Source organism: Pantherophis guttatus, chromosome 8 (assembly GCF_059756535.1).
Source record: "Pantherophis guttatus breed Tessera chromosome 8, ASM5975653v1, whole genome shotgun sequence".
Lineage (NCBI taxonomy): Eukaryota > Metazoa > Chordata > Lepidosauria > Squamata > Colubridae > Pantherophis > Pantherophis guttatus.
Window position 1 is genome coordinate 27,844,061 of NC_142070.1, and position 25,296 is coordinate 27,869,356.

At 38.2% G+C, this 25,296-nt stretch overlaps 1 protein-coding gene across 2 annotated transcripts in view; it reads left to right on the forward strand.

Annotated features, from left to right (window-relative positions):
• GATB (glutamyl-tRNA amidotransferase subunit B) overlaps positions 1-25,296 on the forward strand; it is a 37,002-nt gene that overhangs the window by 8,470 nt on the left and 3,236 nt on the right. Inside the window, exons 4-11 of one of the 2 annotated variants that reach the window (XM_034401494.3) lie at positions 3,181-3,379; positions 4,304-4,426; positions 7,138-7,251; positions 10,173-10,257; positions 11,513-11,557; positions 13,143-13,332; positions 19,099-19,232; positions 20,345-20,423. In XM_034401494.3, the coding sequence (XP_034257385.1) occupies positions 3,181-3,379; positions 4,304-4,426; positions 7,138-7,251; positions 10,173-10,257; positions 11,513-11,557; positions 13,143-13,332; positions 19,099-19,232; positions 20,345-20,423 (969 nt within the window). The remainder of the gene's footprint in view (positions 1-3,180; positions 3,380-4,303; positions 4,427-7,137; positions 7,252-10,172; positions 10,258-11,512; positions 11,558-13,142; positions 13,333-19,098; positions 19,233-20,344; positions 20,424-25,296) is intronic. The other variant, XM_034401495.3, reaches the window with a different exon arrangement.

Consider the following 25,296-nt stretch of genomic DNA (forward strand, 5'->3'; position numbering starts at 1 on the left):
CCTTGACAAATCGGAAGAGGAACATGCCTGAAGAACAGATTGGGGGGAGGGGGGGAGGGCAGGCCAACAAAAGAGAAGCTTTGTTTTTTTTTCAGCCATTGCTTACCCGTCCAAGCTGGATGCAGCCCTGAATTCAGATGAATGGGCAGCTGTAGCCAGGAGCTCGCAGATTGACGATGATTGTTCTGATGGTTGTGCCTCGTGTTTTCAGGGCTTTGGGAGTAATTGAACTGGGGAAGGTACTGCTAGGACCAGCCTTCCTTTATTCTCATTAATGGCCTGTTAGGATTAAGACAAACGGTACAAATCTTTTTAAATGAATGTTTTACAGACGCCTATTGGTGCTCCAGTGACTTCACAAGCACTTATTGTCATTACGCCTGAGAATTTCAAACACAGTGTTTTGTTTTTAATTTGTTCAGATACCTAAAGAAAATAAAGGCAAACTAAAACAGTAATATTCACTGTATGACACTAGATATTATGTTTAAGTCAGACTTGTTTGAGATTGGGCTTGAGTTGTTACATTTAACAAATTGAAGCTGCCCAGTCCATCAGAAAGACAGGATACATCATTATAATATTTAAATAAGGATTTTGCAGAGGTTCTTATTGGCAAACAGCTCCCATTGTCCTCCCCACAACAGATGAGAAAGGATGCCCTAGGCTCACAGTGTATCTTTAAAAACACCATGAGATGGAGTGATGATATATGATGTGTGATAGGTTGGCAAATATCACTGAGGTTTAAATGACTATCTTCAGTCAGATTAGTGTTCTTCCGACAGATGTTCCTTTTTAATTTTTTATTACATTTCAAAAACATTGCAATTTCTTTTAAAATCCTCAGTGGTCTATAGTAATGTAGATAAACTAAAGAGCAGTATAATTATAATAGCATTACAATATATAGTATACCATATACAATATATACAATTATATAATTTAAAATGGAAATTCAGCAAAAAGTAGTGTGAAGAAAAACAAGGGGGGGGAACTAAATCATCTAAAGAAAAGAATTTAATTCCCTTGTTAACGTCATTTGAAACCGATCACTCAGGAAGGAATGAAACAACTGTAAATTTTTATTACTGATAGTATTGAAGCAATATAAAGATAGATGCACTCCCTTACCTGACAGAGGTAACTTACATGGTTACATGTGATGTGATGTGAAAATGTGATTTTCCTCCTGATCCTAAGCCACAGGCTTGAATTTCAACCAGATGACCCATTTCACCAAAGCTGCTTTGTAATTGCTGCATCATCACCTTCTCTAAGAAGGGGAGATGGCAGATGGGCCAATATTTGTCCACAGTATTAGCTATGACTTCTTTAGAAGAGGAAGCACCTGTTCTGTCCCCGTCCCACACGCACACACACCAACAGACGTTCAAGGGTTAAAGACTAAACCAGCCGGCAAAATCCTTTTCCTTATGATAACGGAACTTGGCAACAACCTAGTGGCTGCCTGCCAAGAGTTTATTACTTACGAAGAGGAGAGATAACTTCTCCCCGCTTCTGGTACATCAAAAGAAACAGCTCAATAATTACAGAGTCAATCAAGTCCAAAGATAATCCAGCAAAGTCTATAGCAAAAGTCCGGCAATGCAGAATGGTGTGGAAGCTTTCAGCTTTGTTCGTCACAAGGTTTGACTGGCCACCACGCTCCCTTTTATACCTTGTGGGGTGTGGTCCAGTGACTCAGCCTAATCTTGGGCACGCCTTCTCTTGCGCGCGCTTATCTCTGCGACGCTGGCGTGGATCCAGCCAAGACTCATTAACCTCATCACTGTCCACCTGTGGCTGCGTGGACATGCTTGGCCCCGGCCCTATCTCTTGCCCTTCGGCGGACACCGAAGGCCTTGCCAGAGAGGAGGGTCCTGGAGAGGTAGGCCTTGCCAACTCCTCTCCTTCACTCTCGGAGTCCTCTCCTGCCGATGACACAGGCTCAGGTAACGGAGCCACAACAGCACCCATCTCTTAAGTATGGTGGTGTTATTCTTTCGTCAAAGGGAATTCACAACTGACACAAACAAGTCTACATTCCCCATTGCAGCAGCTGATACTAAAAAGACTTGACGCAAGTGCACAGGTCAGATCCCACAGATGACAGAACTCATCAGGAAACCAGGTATTGTGAGTGGGAAAATTATAAAAGCATTTCGCCATTGTAGTGTGAGCTCTGTCCCTTTTGTACAATTATCATGAAGTTGCAGGTACATATGAAAGGGGTGGATCTTGTGTCACAATGTGGTGTTACTGCTTTGTGGAATTGCATTAAATCTTGCAGGGAATCTCTCCCCAACATAAGGTGCATGTTGCTGTTGGGAGGACAGGATTTTTGTAAAATTTATTTATTAAATTAATATGCTATCTTGTATCTGATTCCTTATATGGCATCCTTCAGAAGGCCTCAAATAGCTGCTTTGACATTTGACAGGATAGCTTCAGTAGGCACAACTATAGGTATGCCTTTGAGATTCCTACTTTGTCTGGATGGGGTCCCTTGGTTTCTGAAGATGCCAGCCCAACTGCGAATGAAACAGCAGTTTCATTCAGCATCTGAAAACTAGATCGCATCCTAAGCTACTCACTAGTTTGACCGCAAAAGCTCATCATTGGACAATTGATGCCAGCGGTGAAAACCCCCAGTAAAATGAAGCTGTGCCTACCACACTTTAGGTGGTATTCGGTCTAGTTCAAGCAGCGAGTAGGAAGGGAGGGCTTAGCTTTTTTTTTTTTTTTGCCAATTAGTCCTCTCATCCAAATCTCTCTCTCCCTCCAGTTATTCTTTCCATGTAGTTTTTTTGATAGACTGAAGGCATTTAACGTAACATTTATGTATAATAAATTACATTGGAAGGCTAAATGTGAATGTTTGAGCAGTAATAGAAAATGAAATTTGGTTATTCGCTGTCACTTTTATTTGTCTTTTAATCTTTTCAGTAAGAAGTACCTTGAGGGAAGGGGTGTTCAGAATGGAAAGAGTACTTTCACTCTCTCCCACATTGTTAATAAACCATTTCTTACATAATATCTATGGAAGTATCCATGTATCCTGTTTTTCCCATACCATAAGAAAGCGTGGGTTTTCAAGAAGGATGAGTCTGTATGTTAAAAGGCAAAGATGATCAGCTTTCATTTGAAGTGAGCTATCTGTTAACATTCTAAATGCAGGCTGGATATCAGATCACTCAGCACAGGATTCCCATTGCGGTGAATGGCTGCTTACAATACTTTATGCAAGCCGATAAAAATCCGAATGAAATGGTAAGCAAGACTGTGAGGATCAAGCAAATACAGTTGGAGCAAGACAGTGGAAAGAGTCTTCATGATGATTTTAGAAACCAAACACTCATTGACCTCAACAGAGCAGGTATGTTTGAAACATATTTATGCATGTAACTGTTGCAAGAAGTATTTATGTGTTTTCAACTGAGTGCATATTCTCAAATTAAAATAACTGGATTTGATGCCAAGTTAAAGTTTCAAAGATCAAAGTTTCAAAGAAAGACTTGACTGTATCATCTATACTTAAGATGTCTAAAGAAACTCATGACTGTGTCACCGTTCACTTATATCTTGTAAAAAAAAAGTTGGAAGCATGACCTCCCATTTCATTTTCTATTTATACACAAACACAGATGCTTTTCTGGGAGCCTGAAGTTCCAGGCTGGAAAATAATGGAACCCAGATGGAAAAATATTTTAGCCGTTTAAATTTAATTGAATAATTAAATGACCAAATAGAAATTTGGTAGCATTTTCCAAATGAAGGCAGTTTCTTTGATCAGGCTGTCTTGGAATACATATGGGTATCATCAGGTGGGAAAATCATGTATCATCAAGATGTTTGAGCACAAAAATCTTCACTTTTCTTCCTACACAGAGATCTATTTGCTGTATCAGGTGTTCAGGGATCAGAAGATTTGCCAGAGACAGGATTTTCCCCATAGATCTGTCTGTTGATGCTACATTTCAAAGCCAGAAACCACGTTCCTCTGTTTGCTACCAAATTTGCAAAAGGACAGTCTTTTACAGCTAGTTATGAGCATCCCACATTTCTCTTGGGGGGACTTTACATATAGTTTCTTTTTTTAATATTAGTGAGATGTGAATTTACATAAGACAGAATGGCAGTTCTACTGTTGTATGAATGTTGACAGTGATTAAATAATAAATGATCCTGAATTGCCTTGCATAAAAGCTAGAGCAGCTTCAAGTAGGCTCAACATTTATGGCTGAACTGATACAATGAGATGAAAAAGCTGCTGTTTTTATCCTTACTCTGCCTCTGGAAGGGATCGGCCTCATGGAGCTTGTCATGGAACCAGATATGTGTTGTGGAGAAGAGGCGGCAGCAGCGGTGAGAGAACTTCAGCTCATCCTGCAGGCTCTCGGGAGCAGCCAGGCAAACATGGCAGGTAGGGGACCTGCAGGCCGTGGTGAAATCTAATTTTTTTTACTACTGGTTTTGTAGATGTGGCTTGGTGGATGTGGTGTGGCTTGGTGGGCGTGGTTTGGTGGGCATGGCAGGGAAGGATAATGCCAAATATCCATTCCCACCCCACTCTGGGGCCAGCCAGAGGTGGTATTTGCCGGTTCTCCAAACTGCTCAAACTGCTACTTTGGAGAACAACTACTACTTGTTCTCCAGAATCTGTCAGAATCTGCTGGATTTCACCCCTGCCTGCAGGGCATATCTTTCCTCACCTGTGATTTTTCTACAAGAAAGGCACTTTCACAGCAGTTTTCTTTGCCATTCAACTACTAATCATTTAGCATTGTTGGGCTGCCTTTTGTTGTAGTTTTTTTCTCTCCTTCGTAAGATTTCTGATGCTGTGTATGGTACTCCTACCTTAGGTATCTTGGAGACATCAGTGCTTCTGACTCAGCTCAGCTATTTCTAGACTGCTAGCCTTTTGAAATTGTGCACGATAAACCTAAGTGGGAACAGAATGATTGATGGCTCCTGGGTGGATTTTTCTTTTGCTTCCTCATTAGCTGTCCCAAATGCAAATTCTTTGGGACAATACTAACTGTAACCTGACTAAATAATTTCTAGTTTTATACTGCTAGTTGCAAGAGATCCCGGGAATGTTGCAAAATGGAAATATTTGAGATTCAGCTTCAAGTAAATGTCTGACAGCAAGTTTGTTCATATTTTTTATTGAATACTTTATGTAATAGTGCAGGGGTGTCAAACTCAAGGCCTGCGGGCTGAATCCAGCCCGTGCGGTGCTTAGATCTGGCCTACGGGACTGGCCTGGAAATAGCAAAGGACTGGCCCGCGGTGCCTCTACTACTGAAAACAGGCCACTGGAGGGCCACAGGTGGCCCTCCTGCGCCCCATTTTGACTGTCCATCCCGTCTCCTGCCCCTCCCGGCCAGCCTCCAGAGGACAGCTACAATGCTGGTCCGGCCCTCCAATCCAGTTTGACACCCCTGTAATAGTATCTTACAGCAGATAAGAAGAGTGGGAAAAGCCTTCCCCTCTTACACCACCATTATTGGTACAGAATTATTGAGGAGATTTTTATATTGCTTTATCAGTTTGACTTCTAGATTTTTACAGGCTTGATGAGGAAGTACTGTATCTGCAGAAGTACTACAGTATCTGCAAAAACAAAGTAGTATACACCTGAAAACAATTTTCTGTCTCTAGTAGTTGTTTTACTGTCTGATTGCTCTATCAGTTTATTTGGAAATCTATATTAGTTTTTGGCTGTTTGAAAGGGTTTTCAGTTGTATTCGTTGCAAAGATTGAAGGGGAAAAAAATGGGTTTTTCTCACCTGTCCTTGAGCTATAAATTTTCAAGGACACTTGAGTAAATCTCTTTGGACTGCTGTTGCTTTTGTGATAGAATTCTACCAAGCCTTCAAATGATAGTTTCATACAATCAAAATCCTCGACAAAGTCTTTTTTTAGCTTAGTTGTTTCACTTTTTGTCTTCTGGATATTTGTTCAGAACTGTGTTGGTATTATAATTGTGTTGGCATTATTATAATATGCATCAAATTATGTGTATTAATAAACTTACAACAAATTTAAATATACGTCCAAGGTAAACATGTAATATAAGTTTTACAGTAATATTTGCAGCAATGTGTCGATGAAGATACAGAGGTGAAAAATTTAGTAACTCCAGATAGCAATCAGGTAACTTATAACATAGACCGTAATCAAGCTCACTGCCTGGAACTCTTAGAATAGAATAAATCAGTGGGACAATGAATTCTTTTAAAATGGGCAATAAAACATTATATGAGTCAATTTGAACAATTCCTGTCCTGTACAGGGTAATAGGCTGTGTAAAATAAGCATGCTATAAAATCTGACATTGTCACAGGGGGCAACCTGTCCAACTTTGCCAAAGAAAAGCCCCATTGATTTTTCATAGTGGATATATTAGTAAGATAGGAAGCTGGTTACAGTTTATTGGATTGTTGATTAGGAAAGAATCTTCAGAGCAACATCTGAGAAAAATAGGTACAATGTAGCTCAGTGCTTACACAGCAGTTTTCATAATTTTCCCCTTCATGTAGTTTTGCCAGGAGTTTGCATCTGTAAAACCTTTTTTAAAAAAAACCATAGCTACACAAATCGTATACTGCTGTCAAGCAAAATTAATTTTGTTTCAGAAGTCACAAAGTTTTTTCTCAACTGACTGTGGAGTCTTAAAAACTATGTAAAGGCTGGTTTGTGCATAAATGCTGAACCTGTTGGGAGCATTCTCCATCAGTGCCTTAAGGTGTGTACAAATGCCACACAGAGAGGGATGCACATATCCCTGTTTGAAATAAGCCTCGAGGAAAGCTTCTGGAGTGTGTTTCATTTGAAAAAAAAAAGTGTAGTAATCTCTTTAAGGTATCCATAGAATTTTAGACTAGATGTAAAAGTGCAGTTTGTGGTCCTTGAGTTGTTTCTGAACTACGGCTCTCTGATTAAATTGTCCAGTGATGATGTAGTTTGGGATTGTAGTTTAGCAATAGCTGGAGGGCCATAGGTTCCTCTGGAGAGCCTAAGGAAATACAAGCCTTGGATAACTATCATATAATCTTCTAGGGCAATTTTGCATGTATATATTTTTTTGCAAGCGCTATGGGTTTATTCAACTGCTGATATTATTTTCAGAGGGCCAGTTGAGAGTAGATGCAAATGTATCTGTACATCACCCTGGCCAACTTTATGGAGTAAGGACCGAAGTGAAGAATATCAACAGTGCTCGGTTTCTTGCAAAGGCAATAGGTAAATAAAACTTTTCTTCCTAACTGAAACCCTAGAAATTTGAAATTTAATACCCAACAAAATCTGTTTGTAGAGTTAGGCAGTTAATACTGATACAAATCTATTAAGTCTTTAAACTGCATATGTAATTTCCCATCTCTGCCTTGTTAATGTAGAACAGGGGTGTCAAACTGGATTTGTTCAAGGGCTGGATCAGCATTGTAGTTCTCTGGCCGGCCGGGGGGAAGGGAGGAAACAGGAGGGATGCCTCCTGCAGCACCCTGCTGGGCAAAACGGGACAGGGTGCTGCAGGAGGCTGTCCAGACCAAAAACAGGGCATGCACACACCCCGTGACCCATTTTTGCTAGCAGAGGCACTGGTGGGCGGTCCTTTACTATTTCCAGGCTGGCCCCGCGGGCCAGGTTTAAGCACCCCGCAAGCTGGATCTGGCCTGAGGGCCTTGAGTTTGACACCCCTGATGTAGAATGTAAAGTTAATTTACATTATAGGTATAGTCCTTGACTTACGACCGGTTGTTTAAAACACTTCTGACCATCATAAAACATTGTGCTGTCCCCCTCTGCACAGTCACATGATGACAATCTGGGTGACTGGCAACTTGGTCACACTTACACTGGTTGCCAACACACACACCGATCACATGATCGCCATTTGCAATCTTCTCTGCCAACTTTCCCAGAAAGTTGAGTGGGGAAACCAGCAAGGAAGGTTGCAAGTTGCTGCCTCCTGCCAAAAGATTTCATCTCTCTTCTGTTCATGTGGGGGGGGAGGGGAAATCGCTCATCAGGCTGTATAAACAAAGCTTGGATTTTCAGCATCTGAACATTTCCAATCTACTGCAGGTGTTCCTTCTGTACATAGAAGGGTGGGGAACTCCTGTGGCAGGCTGCAGAAATGAAATTCAGATTACAAACGTCTGAGTTCCATTCCTGTCCTCCAGCACAGATGTTCCTTTCCACGCATGGAGGAATGCTACTTCTTTCCTTTGCCAGGCAGTGCTCCACCCTCTTAAAGATCCATGCACTTGCTTAATAACCAGAACTGGGAGAGCCAGGATTGTAGTCATTCAGTGAAGCAGTCATGTGGGCATCTTGACTTACTTTGCTCAACAACTGAGATTCTGGTGCCAACTGGTGGTCATAAGTCAAAGGTGATCTGTACTTTTTATCCCATAAAACTATTAGGAAATGGTTATTGATGTTGTCTTGAACTCCCAGTTTGAAACAGTGGAAGAATTTTGATAAATGGTTCAAGGAGAACTATATTGCTATCTTTCCTTTTGAGAAGAATGACTTGGTCTTACATCATTGCTGTAAATATACCTAAATCTGCCTAGTGATTTTATTTCTTCTTTTCTGATACACACCAAATTCACACCATAGGTGCACAATGATAATGTAAAGTCATGTTACAAAGTTGAGTTTATGATTGTTGTTTTTATTAGGAGAGCTTCTTCTGCAACAGGGAAATTTAACATCTTATTAAGATTTCTGCATCTTCTCAAGAATCAGCTGGATGATGCCACAACTTTCTATAAGCATTCTAGATTCCTAATTTCTATGCTGCCCAGAGTTGCTGTGTCAGTGAGATGGGCAGCACAGAAAACAAACAAATAAATAAAATTTCTGATGATTTTCATTGTTAGCCCCATCCATTGGAAACCACTCTGGCTTTCTACCTGATTTTTCTCCTCTACATAATGAAGAAAATGTCAACTCATAAAGCATTCCTGGCCTGCTCTCGAGTTGCCATAGGCAGGAGGGGAAAAAACTGATGGAGCAGCATGGCATCCACAACCAGAAGCACATTCCATGCATACCTTTCTCAAGGCTGCATACTAGGTTACCAGAACCAGCCGGAGAGGCGTGAACTGTACAGCCCGCAAAAGTGCTCCGTTGGAGAATGTGATTTATGACACACCCTGGGAGGAGGGGGGAAACGGGGTCATAGTTGGGTGTAAATTACGTGGGGCAGAGCTGACTTCACTTGGGTACGTGCTGACATGTTGCTCCTAATAAATAACTGGATTTCTTTTGAAACTTGGCTCGAGGATCAGGATTTAATTAGGGCGTCTGTTGGAACCCTGACAGCAAGTCATCTCCGCCCCACCAATGCCAAGTTTATTTTCTTTAATTACAAAGTCAGCCACATCTCCTTTCAATAATTCTGCCTGCAGTATCTTTGCATGACAAAGTTCACTGACTGGTTGCATAATCATGTTTCAACACCTGCTAGTATTTCTGACTCTGTGGGAGGAGAGAATTGTTGGAGGAAGCAGCGGAACTGAGAAGCACGAATGTGTGGGAGATCTCCCAACAAGGAACACAGAAGATGCAGAACACAGAAAAGATGGGAATTCCATTCTGCTGCCTGCTGTCTAGAGTGAGGAAGGGAGCATATAGAAAAGCCAGAAAGAAAGAAGAAATGTCAGATTCAGCCAAAGACGAGATGGAGATTACTGAGTCCTAATTCCCTCAGTCAGAAAGAAAGAAAAAAGAATTGGATGGGGCAAGATTCAACAGAAAATAAAATAAAAAGGGAGGGAGGGGCAAACTGGCCTCTGGTCGCCCAAAACAAGCAGGAGAGAGAGAGAGGTGGAAGCATCTTACACATAGAGACACAGAATGGCCAAATAAAAGCCTAAGAAATAAAGATGTTTATAAGAATGTATAAGCAATCTGAATCCATATCATGGAGGAATTAAAAGAATGGGCTTACAGTTATATTCAAAATGAAATTCCCTAAATGTGCCTATGCATACATCTCACAGCATTTGGCTCTTACAATATAGCTTTGTATATCTCTCTTGCTAATAATCATCCTGATTTTAATAAGGCTTAAAAATAATTTATGTTTGGGATGATAAAAAGAGAGGTGAGTTTGCAACAGCTGATCTAGACTGCTTGTTTATTTCTTCAAGACTATGAAATACACAGGCAGATTGAAGAGCTGGAGAATGGAGGGACCATTCTAAATGAAACGAGATCCTTTGACTTTAAGCTTGGGTAAGAGGTTTCCTTCCCTTTTAGTATTTGTGGGGATTATTTCTAATTTACCGCAGCCATAAGTACACAGAAGAAAGAAAATTACAATATCATCTGAAAGCAGAAGCATAATTATTAGCTACTCAGCACTCTTGTGCTTCTTAAAAATGTGTACCTTTTACCTGTTGATACAACCTTTGGACTTGTGATTGTCTTAGGAAACCATTTTAAAGTCCTCTATATGGTTTCACCCTATGGTAGTCTGGCTTTAGGCATATGCTGCACCTCTGGGGTTTTGCTGCTCACATATATTGCAGGTTTTGCCACAGCATTGAAAATGAAATATTCTACTACTTAAGCTAAGATGTTTAATACTTAAATTAACATGCTATCTCAATGTTAGCTCTTTAAATTTGAGTTAGGATATACCAAGATTTTCATTTACTCAGATCAGGATAGTATACAACCACAATTAGTTATACAAGTTCACATGGAAGGTTTTTTTATTTTATTTCATATAGCATACATTTGTCAGGGAGATCCACACTCTTTCATTACAGAATAGTCCGGGCAGGTGAGTTACTAGTTTGTTCAGTTTCGTGCTTGCACACTTCTCCACAGTGTGCCATGGGGGCATGACCTGGCTTGCACCAGCTGGCTAGCAGTGGCTCTTCTGACCAGGGTCTCTTCTGCCGATGTCACCTCGAGTCTGGGCAGGTTTAGCGCCAGCTCCCATTCTCCCTGCACAGCTAGCCTTTCCCACCATGGTGGTACTCATTTATCTATTATCACAATAATGCTTTCAAATTGCTGGGTGAATAGGGCACGAGCTAGAGGTGAGTGATGGGAACTCATCCCATCCCACAGTGCTACCAGGGCTCAAATTGCTAGTGTTGACTATTTCTGGTCAGCAGGTCAGCATCCTTAAGCCACTCCATCACCATGCCTTTATGGAAGAATTGTAAATGAATATGTTGTACTAACTTGATGGTTTGTGTCTTCTTCCATCTGGAGACAGAAGAAGATAGAAACCCCACCAAGTAAGCACAACATATTCATTTACAATTAGTTGCTGTGACCTTTAAAGAGTCAACTCATGCCTTTAAGGATTATATGGCAAAAGAAAACCATCCACTGGCAGATCTAGGTCACATGATATTAAACATTGTGATAAGAATAGGTGAAAGCTCTTAACATGAGGTAGAATCACTTAAGTAACTATCAGGTTTGCTAAATCCAGTTCTTATGATTGCCTCTTTCTTTTCTGTTTCTATAGATGCACTGTGCCAATGAGGGACAAAGAAGGAAAACAGGATTATCGGTAATTTCATTTAAGTTTTGTTGCATTCAGGAAAATATATGTGATGGTATTGATGCGTTATGATTTCCCCACCCATTCAATTCCTTTCTTCACCTTAAATACCTTCTGAGGATTGAAGGTTTGAAGAAAAGGGTCAGATTTGAACATAGGCAGAAGCTTCCTGCTTTCAGGTATTCTTCTACTCAATTTTCTGAAGTTCCACTTTATTTTCCAAACATACTTTCTAAGCACTTTATAGATGTCTATGGAGGTTCTCAGTCATCCAGGTCATGGTTGTCCCAAAGGTGATTTTTTTCAAGAGGCAACTGGACTTTCTGGCTTCTTCAGCTCTGACTTCCATTTCCCACCATCCAGTCAGAGCTGAAGAAGCTTCTTGGATGAGAAGCAAAACGTCGTCAACGAAAAACCAGAAAGTCCATTGCCTCTTGAAAAAAAGCACCTTTGGGACAAGCACATTACAGGGTAGGAGAGAAATAGCATGAGAAGTTGAATTTCTCCATCTTTTCCATGTCATAACTCTGTGAATCAAACCTAGTTATAAGTATGTCTACTACAATTACTGCTGTTATTTCATTACTTGTGCATGGTCAAAGACCAAAACAACATAATACGGTCCTATAAAACCAAAATGGGAAATAACAACAAAAATCAAGCACAACAAAGATATCCTAACATTTCCCCATTAAATTTCCTTTCCTTTGTATAACTAAAGCAAATTCATGCTGCATATAATGCTGTAACTAATTCTCTAAATCTCCTTCCTTTTTCTCAATCTGTTTCTCAAAAATTTGGATGCATTTTTTTTTTAATGGAGAAAATGTTTGTATTGAATATCACTTTTTTGGGGGGGGAATGCTTTTCTTTATTTAAAGTTGCTTTTGAAATCAACGCCTGAAGCATAAATACAGCTTCTGTAAAGAATATATCCAATCACTTGCAGAGAGCTGTAAACCTTGAATTAAGTTTGCAAATCCATCATTTGGTTATACAAGGTTGGAACTTGGGTTTAATCACTATATTTTCTTGACGTCTTGAATCAGTGTCCTTTTCAATAAAGCCTTTGTCCTTTGATGCTGTCATTCACTTTACTTAGCAGGGCACCCCACCAAAGATAGCAACTGGATTCTTAGCACAACTTTCCTTTTCCATTAAATCTTCATAGAGATTCATAATAAGGGGGGGGGGAGTTCACCCCACATGAAATGTTCTTAGCAACTTCATCTCACTCTTCGCCAAAGTATGGTACCAATTGAATAACCAATCCCATTTGGCATGAGATGAGTAGCAGCATCTATATTTTATTGCTTTTCTGAAGAATTTAAAATGGTGTCCATTTATTCCTGGCTCTGAATGGCAGCCATTTAAAAGCTAATGGTTTTCAGAAGGCAGTTATACCTTATAAATTGGGGTTTATCTGTTTCTGCTGAGAGGATTCTTCTCAGCCTTGACTTCCTTGTGTGTGTGGTTGGTTGTATTGTCAGTTTGTTCTTATATAGAGCCTCAACCGTGTGCTTTTGTATGTAGCAAAGTTAATTTTTAAAAAAATCAAAATAAATGATTTGTTGTTGTTGTTGTTTTCCTCAAGGTTCATGCCCGAGCCAAATCTTCCTCCATTGATTCTTTATGACACTAAATCCTTGCCCGCTCATATAAGTGACCAGCAAGTGACAAATATTGATTGGATTCAGGAGACACTTCCAGACCTTCCCAGTGTCAAGAGAGCAAAGTTTGTTGAACGTTACGGGATTCAGACTCAACACAGTTTTATTTTACAGGTAACTCTATTGATCAAATGATCAAGTAAATTAAAGAGTGTAAATGTTTCAGTGCTTCATAAAACATTTTTATTTATTTTATTTTTATTTGATTTGATTTCTATACCGCCCTACTCCTGAAGGACTCAGGGCGGTGCACAGCCAAACAATAAAACACATACATACAAAATTTAAAAGTAGAATTAAAATCAAATTAAATAGTTTTGGCCCAGACAAATTAAAACCCCGAACTATTTAAAACCAATTTTAAAATTTGAATATATAAAATACTAAAAGATATTAAAAAATTAAAAATCTTTTATAAAAGAGGGAGAAAATTAGGCCAGGCCCGCCTGGTGAAATAATAAGGTCTTTAGAACGCGGTGGAAGGTGTGCAGATCCGAGATCCTCCGTATCTCCGGGGGGAGCTCGTTCCAGATAGTAGGTGCCCCCACAGAGAAGGCTCTCCCCCTGGGGGCCACCAGTCGGCATTGTTTGGCCGACGGCACCCGGAGGACACCCTCTCTATGGGAGCATACCGGCCGGTGGGAGGCTATTGGTGGTAGTAGGCGGTCCCGCAAGTACCCAGGTCCTGAGCCATGGAGCGCTTTAAAGGTGGTAACCAAAACCTTAAAGCGCACCCGGGAGACCACCAGGAGCCAATGCAGCCCACGCAGGAGGGGTGTTACGTGGGAACGCCATGTCTCTCCCATTACCACCCATGCGGCCGCACTCTGCGCCAGCTGGAGCCTCCAGGTGCTCCTCAAGGGGAGCCCCATGTAGAGAGCGCTGCAATAGTCCATTTGTAAATCTCATAATGTAAACCTGTCTCTGATAGGCTTCAGACTTGTCTTGAAATCTTATATCAGTGATGGCGAACCTTTTTGGCACCAAGTGCCCAAACCAGAACGCGCATACATACCGGCCAGCTGGTCTTTGGGTTTCCGGCAGGCGCATGTATGCTGGCCAGCTGCTCTTCGCGCACGCTGGAGCACCAGAAACCTGAAGACAAGCTGGCCAGCGCACACTTGCCTGTTTTTTTTGGGGCCGTTTTCAGGGCCATTTTCAAGCACTCTGGCACCCACAAAGACCAGCTGGTGACTGCGTGCATGCCCATAGAGAGGGCTCTGCGTGCCACCTCTGGCACACGTGACATAGGTTCACCATCACAGTCTTATATCATTGCAAATTGAATAAAGATACCAACCACTTGAAGCCAGGATTAATATATTAATATTTCTGGTACAAAAAATAGTTCTTGTCATCCATTCTCTCTAAATGTAGATATAAGAACGTCCCCACCCCCAATTATCTTGATACATCGAGACACCCAGATAATCTAAATTCATCTGACTTGTGTGCTTTTCTAAACTGCATTAAAAAAGTACAGACGTCAGGACTTATATATATATTTCCCCTTTGCTTATTACATTTAATGTTGCATTCATGCTTTGATGGATTTCAAAGCATATATTATTAAATTTCCACTAGATCACCCTAATTGCAATCACCACTTGCTACAACAGGTCTTTCTTCCCCATCATGTCCCATGTTGTTTATAATGTTTTAAACATCAGCATAATTAGAGAAGTTAAGAAGTCCTTGAAATTAGGGCAGTACATAAATACTTGTGTTAATTAATTACATACTATATCCAGTAAGTCTATAATAAAAATAACAAAACGGTGGTATAAACATAAGTGGTGTGCTGAAAATATGCAAGAAATGACATACTGAGTACCGTATATGTAGTCTTCAACTTATGACAACAATTGGGACCAGAATTTCTGTTGCTAAGCAAGGCAGTTATTCAATGAATCATCCCCAATTTTATGACCCTTTTTGCCATGATTGTAAGCATATCATTGCAGTTGTTAAGTGAATCATATAATCATTAAGCAAATCTTGCTTCCCCAATTGACTTGGCTTGTTGGAAACTGGCTGGGAAGGACACTGAAGCCATCATAAATACATCCTAGTTGCCAAGCATCCAAATTTTGACCATGTGATCACGGGGATGCGGTCGTATTTTTGAGGACTGTTTGTAAGTCACTTTTTTCAGTGCCATTGTAACTTTGAATGATCAGTATACTTGTCAGGAACTAATTAAAGGTATGTAAGTAGGTAGGAAAGGAAGGAAGGAAGGAGGGAGGGAGGGAGGGAGGGAGGGAAGGAAGGAAGGAAGGAAGGAAGGAAGGAAGGAAGGAAGGAAGGAAGGAAGGAAGGAAGGAAGGAAGGAAGGAAGGAAGATATGAGACAGAGAGAGAGAATGTGTGTGTGTGTATATTTGTCCAGGGAATTAAATGACCAGAGTAGATAGGCAAAATATCATGTGTCCATACCAACATAAATTTAGTGCATAATTTTCTTGACAGTGAAAAAAGATTTATATTTTGCCAGTTTACTGAACATAGCATTTTTAAATAAAAACTCATGTTTGAGAAGTATCCACAAGTTTCTACTTGCATCAGCACACCTTCTATAAATGTAAAAGAAAACCTGATTTGTACTAAACCATTAAAGAATCCCAAAACTTTTGTGATTTGTCTTCAAAAATATAGTAAATCCATTTATAAATTTGGCCTTTATTTTGGTCACTGACTCATACAATCTACAATTTTATTGCTAAAATTATAAATACCAAAGAAAAGTAGGTATTAAATGGCATAAATAAAATAAAAGTACATGCTAATAGTGAGATGATAGGGAGAAGACACACAAAGGAAAACAGAACTAAAATACTTAGGAAATATTTACTCAATAAGTTATATTCATTCACACTTAATACATTGAAAGCATTATGTTAACATCCCGAAACATTAGAATACCACATTGATAAATTATTATATTTATAAAATCTTAATGAAAACAATACTTAAAACTAAAATACCGTGTTTCCCCGAAAATAAGACCCTGTCTTATATTTTTTTTGAACCCTGAAATAAGCACTTGGCTTTATTGCATGTGCTCAAAAGCCCGATTGGGCTTATTATCAGGGGATGTCTTATTTTGGGGGAAACAGGGTAGTAGTCCAATGAACTAGAATTCTAAAAATTTGAAATTCTAAAATATTTAAAGTCAGAACTTGTTCAATAATGAGATATTTTATTTGAGTTCTTTATTTAAATTTTAAGATGCCGTTTTAGGGTTCCATGAATTCAATATGATATGGTATATATGAGGTTCTTAAATGTTTTTGTAACTAAATATGAAGTTCTAAAATGATCTCTATATTTGGCATGTTGTCAGACAGAATTCTGATAATTTTCTGGTAATTTTTGAAACCTTGCTGTAAAAGTTTCAAATGAATACTATCTGGGACATTCAGAATTTTTCACAGCAAGGGGTCTAGCAAAGTTATATGGCTATCCATGTACATGTAGCAATGCCAGAAGACATGAGTGTTTCTAATCCCTGTCCCCGCATCAGAATATTTTATTATGAAGAATCTTGTAATATCTACCCTTAAGGATTGCTTTGTCTTGGAACTCCTGAGCATATCAAAATGAGAAAGGGTAAAAACTTTATGATACTTCAGAAAATGAGGGGGAAGTTACGCTAAACTATGCTTGCAGGAATTCTATATTGGTCAACTGTCTGCACACATGAATTAGTCTTTATTTCTTGTATAGTCATATCCCGTTCCCAATATCAGTGGGGTCTTGTGACAGGAAATTAAGTTTTAACCAGATATTACATATGGTAATTTCACCCAGGTCCTATTATCAACCTTGAAATTAATATATGTATATATATTTCTGTACTCTTTTGTTATTATAAATATTTGCATGCGACTTCACGTTTTTTTATAACAGATATAACCTCCAGCAAAGCTAATCGGCACATTATGTACTTTGTTTTTCTCTCTAGACAGATACAAGTGCATATTTTAAATCATAATGTATAACATTTAGAACATGGGGGTTTAATACTGAAATATAGTACAGTTAGTCTTTAACTTATGACAACAATTGAGCCCAAAATTTCTGTTGTTAAGTGAGACATTTCTTAAGTGAGTTTTGCCCGATTTTACGACCTTTCTTGCCACAGTTGTTAAGTGAATCATTGAAGTTGATAAGTTAGTAACCTGGTTGTTAAGTGAATCTGACTTCCCTATTTACTTTGCTTGTCAGAAGGCCGCAAAAGGAGACCTTGGGACACTGCAACGGTCATAAATATGAACCAGTTGCCAAGCATCTGAAGTTGATCACATGATCATGGGGATGCTGCAAAGGTTGTAACTATGAAAAATAGTCATAAGTCACTTTTTTCAGTGCCATGATAACTTTGAATGGCCACTTAGTGAACTTTTGTAAGTCGAGGACTACCTGTACAGGTTGCACTTGTTTGTGACTATTGCTGGGAGCACGAGGATGGTAGTATACAGTGGTGAAATCTAAAATTTGTTACTACCGGTTCTATGGGCGTGGCTTTGTGTGTGACTGGGTAGGCGTGGCCAATGTTTTTTTTTAACTTTTAAAAACATTTTTTCTACAACCTCTTCGGTGAAGAGGTTGTAAAAAAATGCTTTCAAAAGGCTCTGAGGGTTTTTTAAAAACCCTCTGACGATCAGGCAACTCAGCTTGGATCCTCAGAGCTAGGTATGGGGGGGGGGGGAGGGATTTTTGCTACTGGTTCTCCGAACCACCCGCCTCCATCGCTACCGGATCGGGCGATCCGGTCCGAACTGGAAGCATTTCACCCCTGGTAGTCAGCATTTTCTGGTATCATTGCTTATGGTATTGTTCTGAAACAGCTTCAGGAGTTAGAGGGGGAGGGGGAGGAAATCAGTATTGAAAAAGTTCTCCTTTTCTCAGTTCCAGTTATAATTGGGGGTAGGACCAGGGGTGCTATTCAGCAGGTTCTGACAAGTTCTGGAGAACCAGTAGCGGAAATTTTGAGTAGTTCGGAGAACTGGCAAATACCACCTCTGGCTGGCCCCAGAGTGGGGAGGGATTGGGGATTTTGCAGTATCCTTCCCCTGGAGTGTGGTAGGAATGAAGATTTTGCACTATTCTTCCCCTGCCACGCCCACGAAGCTACACCCACCAAGCCATGCCACGCCCACCAAGCCACAGAACCGGTAGTAAAAAAATGTGAATTCCACCACTAGGTAGGACTGATCTAACACTAAATCCCTACTTTGTGGGGTTTCTCAGAGCCCTAAATTCCAGTCGCTTCTGTTAGCATCTACATGATATCAGGAAGTTAAATATCATTACTATGCTGATGATATTTAGCTATACATCTCTACCCTGTGTCAATTAAATGATGTCCTCATGCTGCTTTTCCCATGTTTGGAGGCTGTGGAGATCTTGATACAGTAGCCATATAGCTTTTTCTTGTGGCTCTTTCCCTCAGAATGTACCAGAGTGTACCAGAATTTACTGTATGTTTTTCAGAGAAAGGAAATTTCACTGGGCAGGAAACAATATTGGTTGATTAGCCGCTCTTGTACTGTTTCTAAATTTTAGTCAGCTACTTGTAGAAATCTGCATCAGGGAAGCATACCTGTGGTAATCATCTCCATTTAGAAGTGAATTAATGATAATATTATATAGATAATATCAGCATGGCTGGCCAAGAAACTGATCTGTTCTAAATCAAGCAACTTCATTGAAGATTCATGCCATGGCTTTTTGGGAACTATATAGTTACTTGAACTGCTGGGAATTGACAAAGGATTGACTATATCACACATCTGATGAGTTCAAATCTGAAGATATGGTTTGTTCATGGGAAAGTTAATTTGCTTGCTATGTTTAAATACATTTTCTTTCTTAACAGAATGAAGATGGCTTAATGGATTTTTTTGAAAGTGTTGTGAATGCCACAGAAATGAATCCCCAAAAAGTGATTGGCTGGGTTTTAAATAATTTCCTCAGTTACCTAAAATTATATAACATGACTGTAAAAGAAAGGTGAGGTTTTAGATTTTTCATTTTGGTCAAACAGTTCTTCTATGCCAATAATTACTTTTTCAAACTAATAGCATCTTCTTCTGACATATGGGCATATGAATAAAGGATTCTGTGATTCTGCTTCTATCACAGCAGAGTGCATGGTTCAGTTTTTCATCTGAATATTTGTTTTGTTAGAGCAGACTTATCCCAAACATTTGCTAAGGGAGAGAAGATCCACCCCTAGGGAAGTAAAGTCTCCCATTATCAAGATAGGAAGAAAAGAAAGGAACAAAATGTAAAATAAGGAATATCCATAAGAGTCTGTCCCAATTTGATGCTTTTCAGATGAGATGAGAAGAGCCCATTTCCCAATATCTGCAGACAGCATGGCTGCTTGCCAACATGAGAGTTATAACTTGAACATCTGAAAAATATTGTTTTATGAACAGCTATTTACATGCACTTATATTAGAATGCAGATATCAGTTACCAGTGTATTATTTCCAATGAGATACACCACCAAACTTATTGACAATGCTGACCTGTAACTCTGCATGATGAAAGTTGGATTAAGGCATGTATAATAAAAGTTTAATGTGTAATATAAGCAAAGTACTATGAATCTGAACTTGTATTTCTGAGACTTTCTATGGTCATCGATTTGCAGGACTAACTGTGGCCTTTTGTATGAAAACGGTCATCTGAAAAGGACACCTTTCTTAAGACAACAAAATGGAATGGAAAATGTAGAATAACTAACAATGTACACCCATTCAAATAAAATACTTCTGTGTGCCAGCTTATAGTAGTAGAGTATGCCAACTTATATGACTACTTTTGATGTGAATGGGGGTAGAATTTTCACAAATAAATGGTCAGACAAAAAAGAATACAGAAATAGATTGGCAGTTGAATGAATATTCTTGGAGAGAAGAAAAAGGTAGAAGGAGGCAAATACATTCATTATCCTTTTGGTATTTTACTTTTGGAAACTACCACATCCCCTTTCCAGCAGCAAGGAAACAATAGCAACAATATTTTTTGTGTATGTGACACAAAACATTTTATGATATTTATTAATCAAGAAGGTTGTATCATGTCTAATTTGTTTTATATGCTTTATGGTTTAGTCCAGTCACTCCTGTTCTTTTGGCTGAACTACTGGACCTGGTATCAAGTAGAAAAATTTCATCTTCAGCAGCGAAACAGGTATTTCTTTGGAATATTATTTTCCCATAGGGCTTCTTTATGTCAAAGTATATTTCAATCAGATGTATAATTTATAATTCTGATTCAATTTAAACAACCCAAAAGGATAGATTTCTGCTATTTCCACAAACCTCATATGTGTGTTAAAATACTAGGAATGGACAAGCAGTGTGGGTTGCTGGTATGAGAAGTATTTCCATATTATGACCCTGACTTAAATCCAGTCTTACATTTTATTTGAACAATGGACATATGGTCTAGCTTCAAGTCCAAATGAGATGTGACAAGACTACTCTTGATTTCAAAAATTTCTTTTGGAGATTGGAAGGATAAAGATCAACTGACCTTCTTAATTGTTCTTCACCAGTAAGTTGCCTGTCAATTATCTACCTTTCACCTATTGTCTTCAGATGATCAAAAGTGAAAATTTGCAATAACGTGATGGTATTAAATTAGCAGTCAAAAAGTAATGAAGACATTTGTGTCCACTTCTACCTTGGGTTACTCCTTGATTAAAGAATGCAGCTTCTGTGGAGTTTTCAAGTTTAAAAAAAATGGAGCAAACTCTACATCAGGTGTCAAACTCACATCGTCATGGCATCACATGATGTATCGGGACTTTTTCCCCATTTGCTAAACTGGGTGTGGACATGGCCAGCGCGTGATGCGTCTGGTCTATGGGCCGGGAGTTTAACAGAGCTCTACATACTCATCACATAGAACTTTGGTTCCATCTAAGAGAAAGAGTGTTTTTTAATTGATGTTATAAACATGTATTTGGCCTTATCAGTTAATTTGAGAATATGATTAACAAGGTTAATTTATTTGAATATGTTTTATTGGCTATTTTCAGTTCCATATCTTTTAGTGTATATTGCAGTACATAGTACAATGTGTACAAACAATAGTTGCCTAACTGTTCTTTCACTAAGATGTCCTATGATTTATTTTATTTAACTAAATTGATTTTTTTTTAGTATGACTGAAAATGGTTAATGAAGCAAGTGCAAATAAGATTTACCAAGAGTTAAAACCACTCAATTCCTTATTATGATTAGCAAGATATAATTTTAATGTGTTATTAAGAAGTATCTGTTTAAATTTGAATGTTCTAATAGATATAGCTCTTCATGCTTTTATGGAAAAGTGTGTGTGTATGTATATATATATGCACAGTTTTGGCCATTTATTTTTGCTAGAGCAACGTGTTCATTTTCTTTGCCAAAAGTAGCTTCTCGTACTATTAAGAATATAGTCTCTTTGAGAACAGAGTCCTATGCAGATGGGGTGAACAATTACCCAAAAGTAAAAATGCAAAACTATAAATATACCCATACAGCAACAAAGTGCTATAAACAGAATAATTACATAATATAGAATTTCTTAGCCTGAAATGCCAAACTTTCAAAGGCAAGAAATGCTCCTTCATTAGATAAAATAAATGGGTACATCTTAGCTGAAAGTAAATATCCTGAATTGTTTTATTAATCTGGAGTGTTGATCCACTATATTGTTCATCAGAATGAAAACCACCTATTCTCTAAGGGATATTACTATTTAGCTCGTTTTAAAATTCAGAAAGGAAAAGTTTGGAATTAACTGTAACTTAGTTTTCAGTTTCTATGACCTATCGCTTCAGCACTCTTTTTTTAGATCCATTTTTATTGACTGTATTTTTTTCCTTAAGCTATTCAGGTTTTTGTCAGTATGGCAGCCCACTTAATCAATTCAGTAAAAAGATACTAGATAATGGTTCCTTACTAAATGTGATTTTCTAAAGAATAAATAGATAAGGAGATAAGGCAAGACAGGGAAGCATATCTAAACATATTCTCCAGAAAGTAAAAATATATGGCCCATGGCTACCTTTAACCATTCTTCAAATAATAATGTACTTGGTAGTGATATCTTGGTGTGCAGATAGGACTTGATTTTTATGAATATTTCTGAAAGTCGTAGTGTGGATGGCAATTGTGATATGTTTAGCTTTGTTTTATTTCTGTAAAAACTACCTACCCTGGGCAACTTCTCCTACCAGCTCATATGGTTCAATCTGTATCTATTCCTTGTGAGCTGCTCTGCCTATGCTTTCAAAGTCACGCATGGTCTCCAAAGCCAAACTAATTTTTAATGTAAAAAAATTATAAAAATCCTGGGATATTTGAAAAGCAATCATACTGAATATTTAAACTGTTTAATTTAAAATTAATTCAATTTCCTAAATGTCATTAAATGAAAATCAGTGCCCAATATAATAGTGCTGACTGTAATTATACTACTGGGAAGTTGCTCAGCTCTTTTATCTTCCAAAACAAATGGGAAGACCTCTTACAATGAAGCAAGGCAGTGTCCTATATAGTAAAGGATTAAATGTCAATTTTAATGAGCACAAGATCATTATCTTCAAATATTTCAGTCTCTGAAACATCTTTTCTCTGGTACAGCCCTGATTCTTAAGGCATCTATTATCTTTGCGCTACAGTCTGGTTGTACTGTACTTATATTTCTTAGGAGTACAAACATTTTGATCTTAATACTTTATTTAAATCAATAAATTTGCTGACCATTTTACCACTTTGTTTTGCCTTTAGGACATATTATTCCTTCCCAACCAAATGCAAATTTTGTACAGTGGCTTTACATTGTTAGTAGGCTGTTGTCATCCACAGCAGGACCAGTGCAGCTTAATAGAGAACAGAATCAGCTACAGATCATTGCATTAAATGTACATCTATTATTAATCTATTGAAGATACATTACTAAATTCTGGGACAGTATTCTTGCCTGTAATAAGAAAACTGTACTGTACTATTATTCTTAAGTATAACACAGTAAAACTGTTAATTCAGTTGTCTAATTTTGTTAAGGAATTGCTAATTATGTGTGGAATTGCTGCATTTGAAACATTTTTAGCATATATAAATTAATAGTACAGAATTTCCAGCATGACAATCATTTTGCATGAGCTGATTGCAATAATCCAAGCATTGTATTATTTTTTCACGGGAAAATTGAGAAGAAACAGCTGTTTTAAAAGGGCACCTTCTGTGTCACAGCGTGTTATGTTTGAAACAGAAGCAAGCACAACATAGAAAACGTTCAAATCATGTTTCTCTTTTAAGTAGTTGTTTCTAGAGATTGTTACAAAGTGTTGTAGCTTGACTACAAAGATGGAGAGCATCATAACATTAGGAAATAATTATTGCAGACTGATACATTGTTGCATACAGTTGTGCTTTATAGAATGAATAAATTGGTTATAGGTGCTATAGATTTTGCAGTACACGTAGTCCTCATTTAGTGACTGCCTAGTTTACCCACTGTTCAGAGTTATGGCAGTAATAAAAATGTAACTGTGACCAATTCTTGCCTTTTTAGGTCTGTAAAGCAAAGGACAGGTGACGTAACTTAGTAAGCACAGTTGCAGTTTCATTTAGTGACTGCTTCACTTAACAATGGAGGTGCCATTCGAAATTGTGGTCCCTAAACAAGGACTACCTGTATAATCTTCTACAGCTTTGTAATATATAGTTTGGTTTAATTATATAACTCTATTCTATTTTCTTGCACTGATCAGAAACTTTCTCCCATGACTGTTTAGCCAACAATTCTTTTTTTTAATATAACTTTTTATTATATTTTATAAAAACAAACAAATATTTAGTACATCTGTCGCCCCTGTGACATCTGTGTTATCTTCGGCCATTCTTCTTCTTCTTCTTCCAGAAAAGGAAATTTCTTTTATCTTGCTCTTCATACAAACCATTTTAACATCTCCTTACTAAAACAACATTCTGCCTATCAAATTTTTAAATATAATCATAAAACTTTTATCTTTTATATCTCTTTTCCAACCAATGATAAAAACAGTTCCATATCCTATAATACTGTATCTCTTCCCTATCTTTAATCATCAAAGTCAATCTATTCATTTCTGCACAATCCATAATTTTTTTTATCACCTCCTCTTCCAAAGGTATTTTCTCTGTTTTCCAATTTTAAGCATAAACAATTCTTGCAGCTGTTATTACATGTATAATCAAATAAGTATTTTCCTTACTAATCTTTTCTGGAAGAATACCCAACAGGAACAGCTCTGGTTTAAGTTCAATATGTAACTGTATCATCTCTTCCAACCATGTTTTAATTTTATTCCAATATTTTTTTTGCTTCTGGACATGTCCACCGCATATGATAATAAGATCCTGGTAGTTGATGACATTTCCAACATTTAGCTGATTTGTCTTTAAACATTTTTGCTAACCTCTCTGGTGGCATATGCCATCTATAAAACATTTTATATTGATTTTCCTTATATGCAGTGGACATCATTAATTTATAATTCCTTTCCCACATTTTAATTTAATTTAATTTTAATTTAATTTGATTTGATTTATATGCCGCCCTTCTCCGGAGACTCAGGGCGGCTTACAATGCGTTAAGCAATAGCCTTCATACTTTTGTATATTTATACAAAGTCAGTTTATTGCCCCCACAAACTGGGTCCTCAATTTACCTACCTTAGAAAGGATGGAAGGCTGAGTCAACCTTGAGCCTGGTGAGATTTGAACTTGCAGTAATTGCAGGCAGCTGGTGTTAATCACAATGCTATTAGTCTGCTGAGCCACCAGGCCCTGATGCCATTTTTCAAATTCAATAGAGTAACCAAAATTTCTTCCCCAATCTATCATTGTTTCTTTTACTTGCTCCTCTTCCAGATCAATAAACAGCAAAAAATTATAAAGTTTTTTTTTTAATTCTCTTTCTGTTCCTGTGAGTATCCTATCCAACTCAGTTTTTTCCAAATAGAAACCAGGTAACTTGGCATCTTTTTCATATCTTATTCTTATCTGCATATACATGTACCAATCTA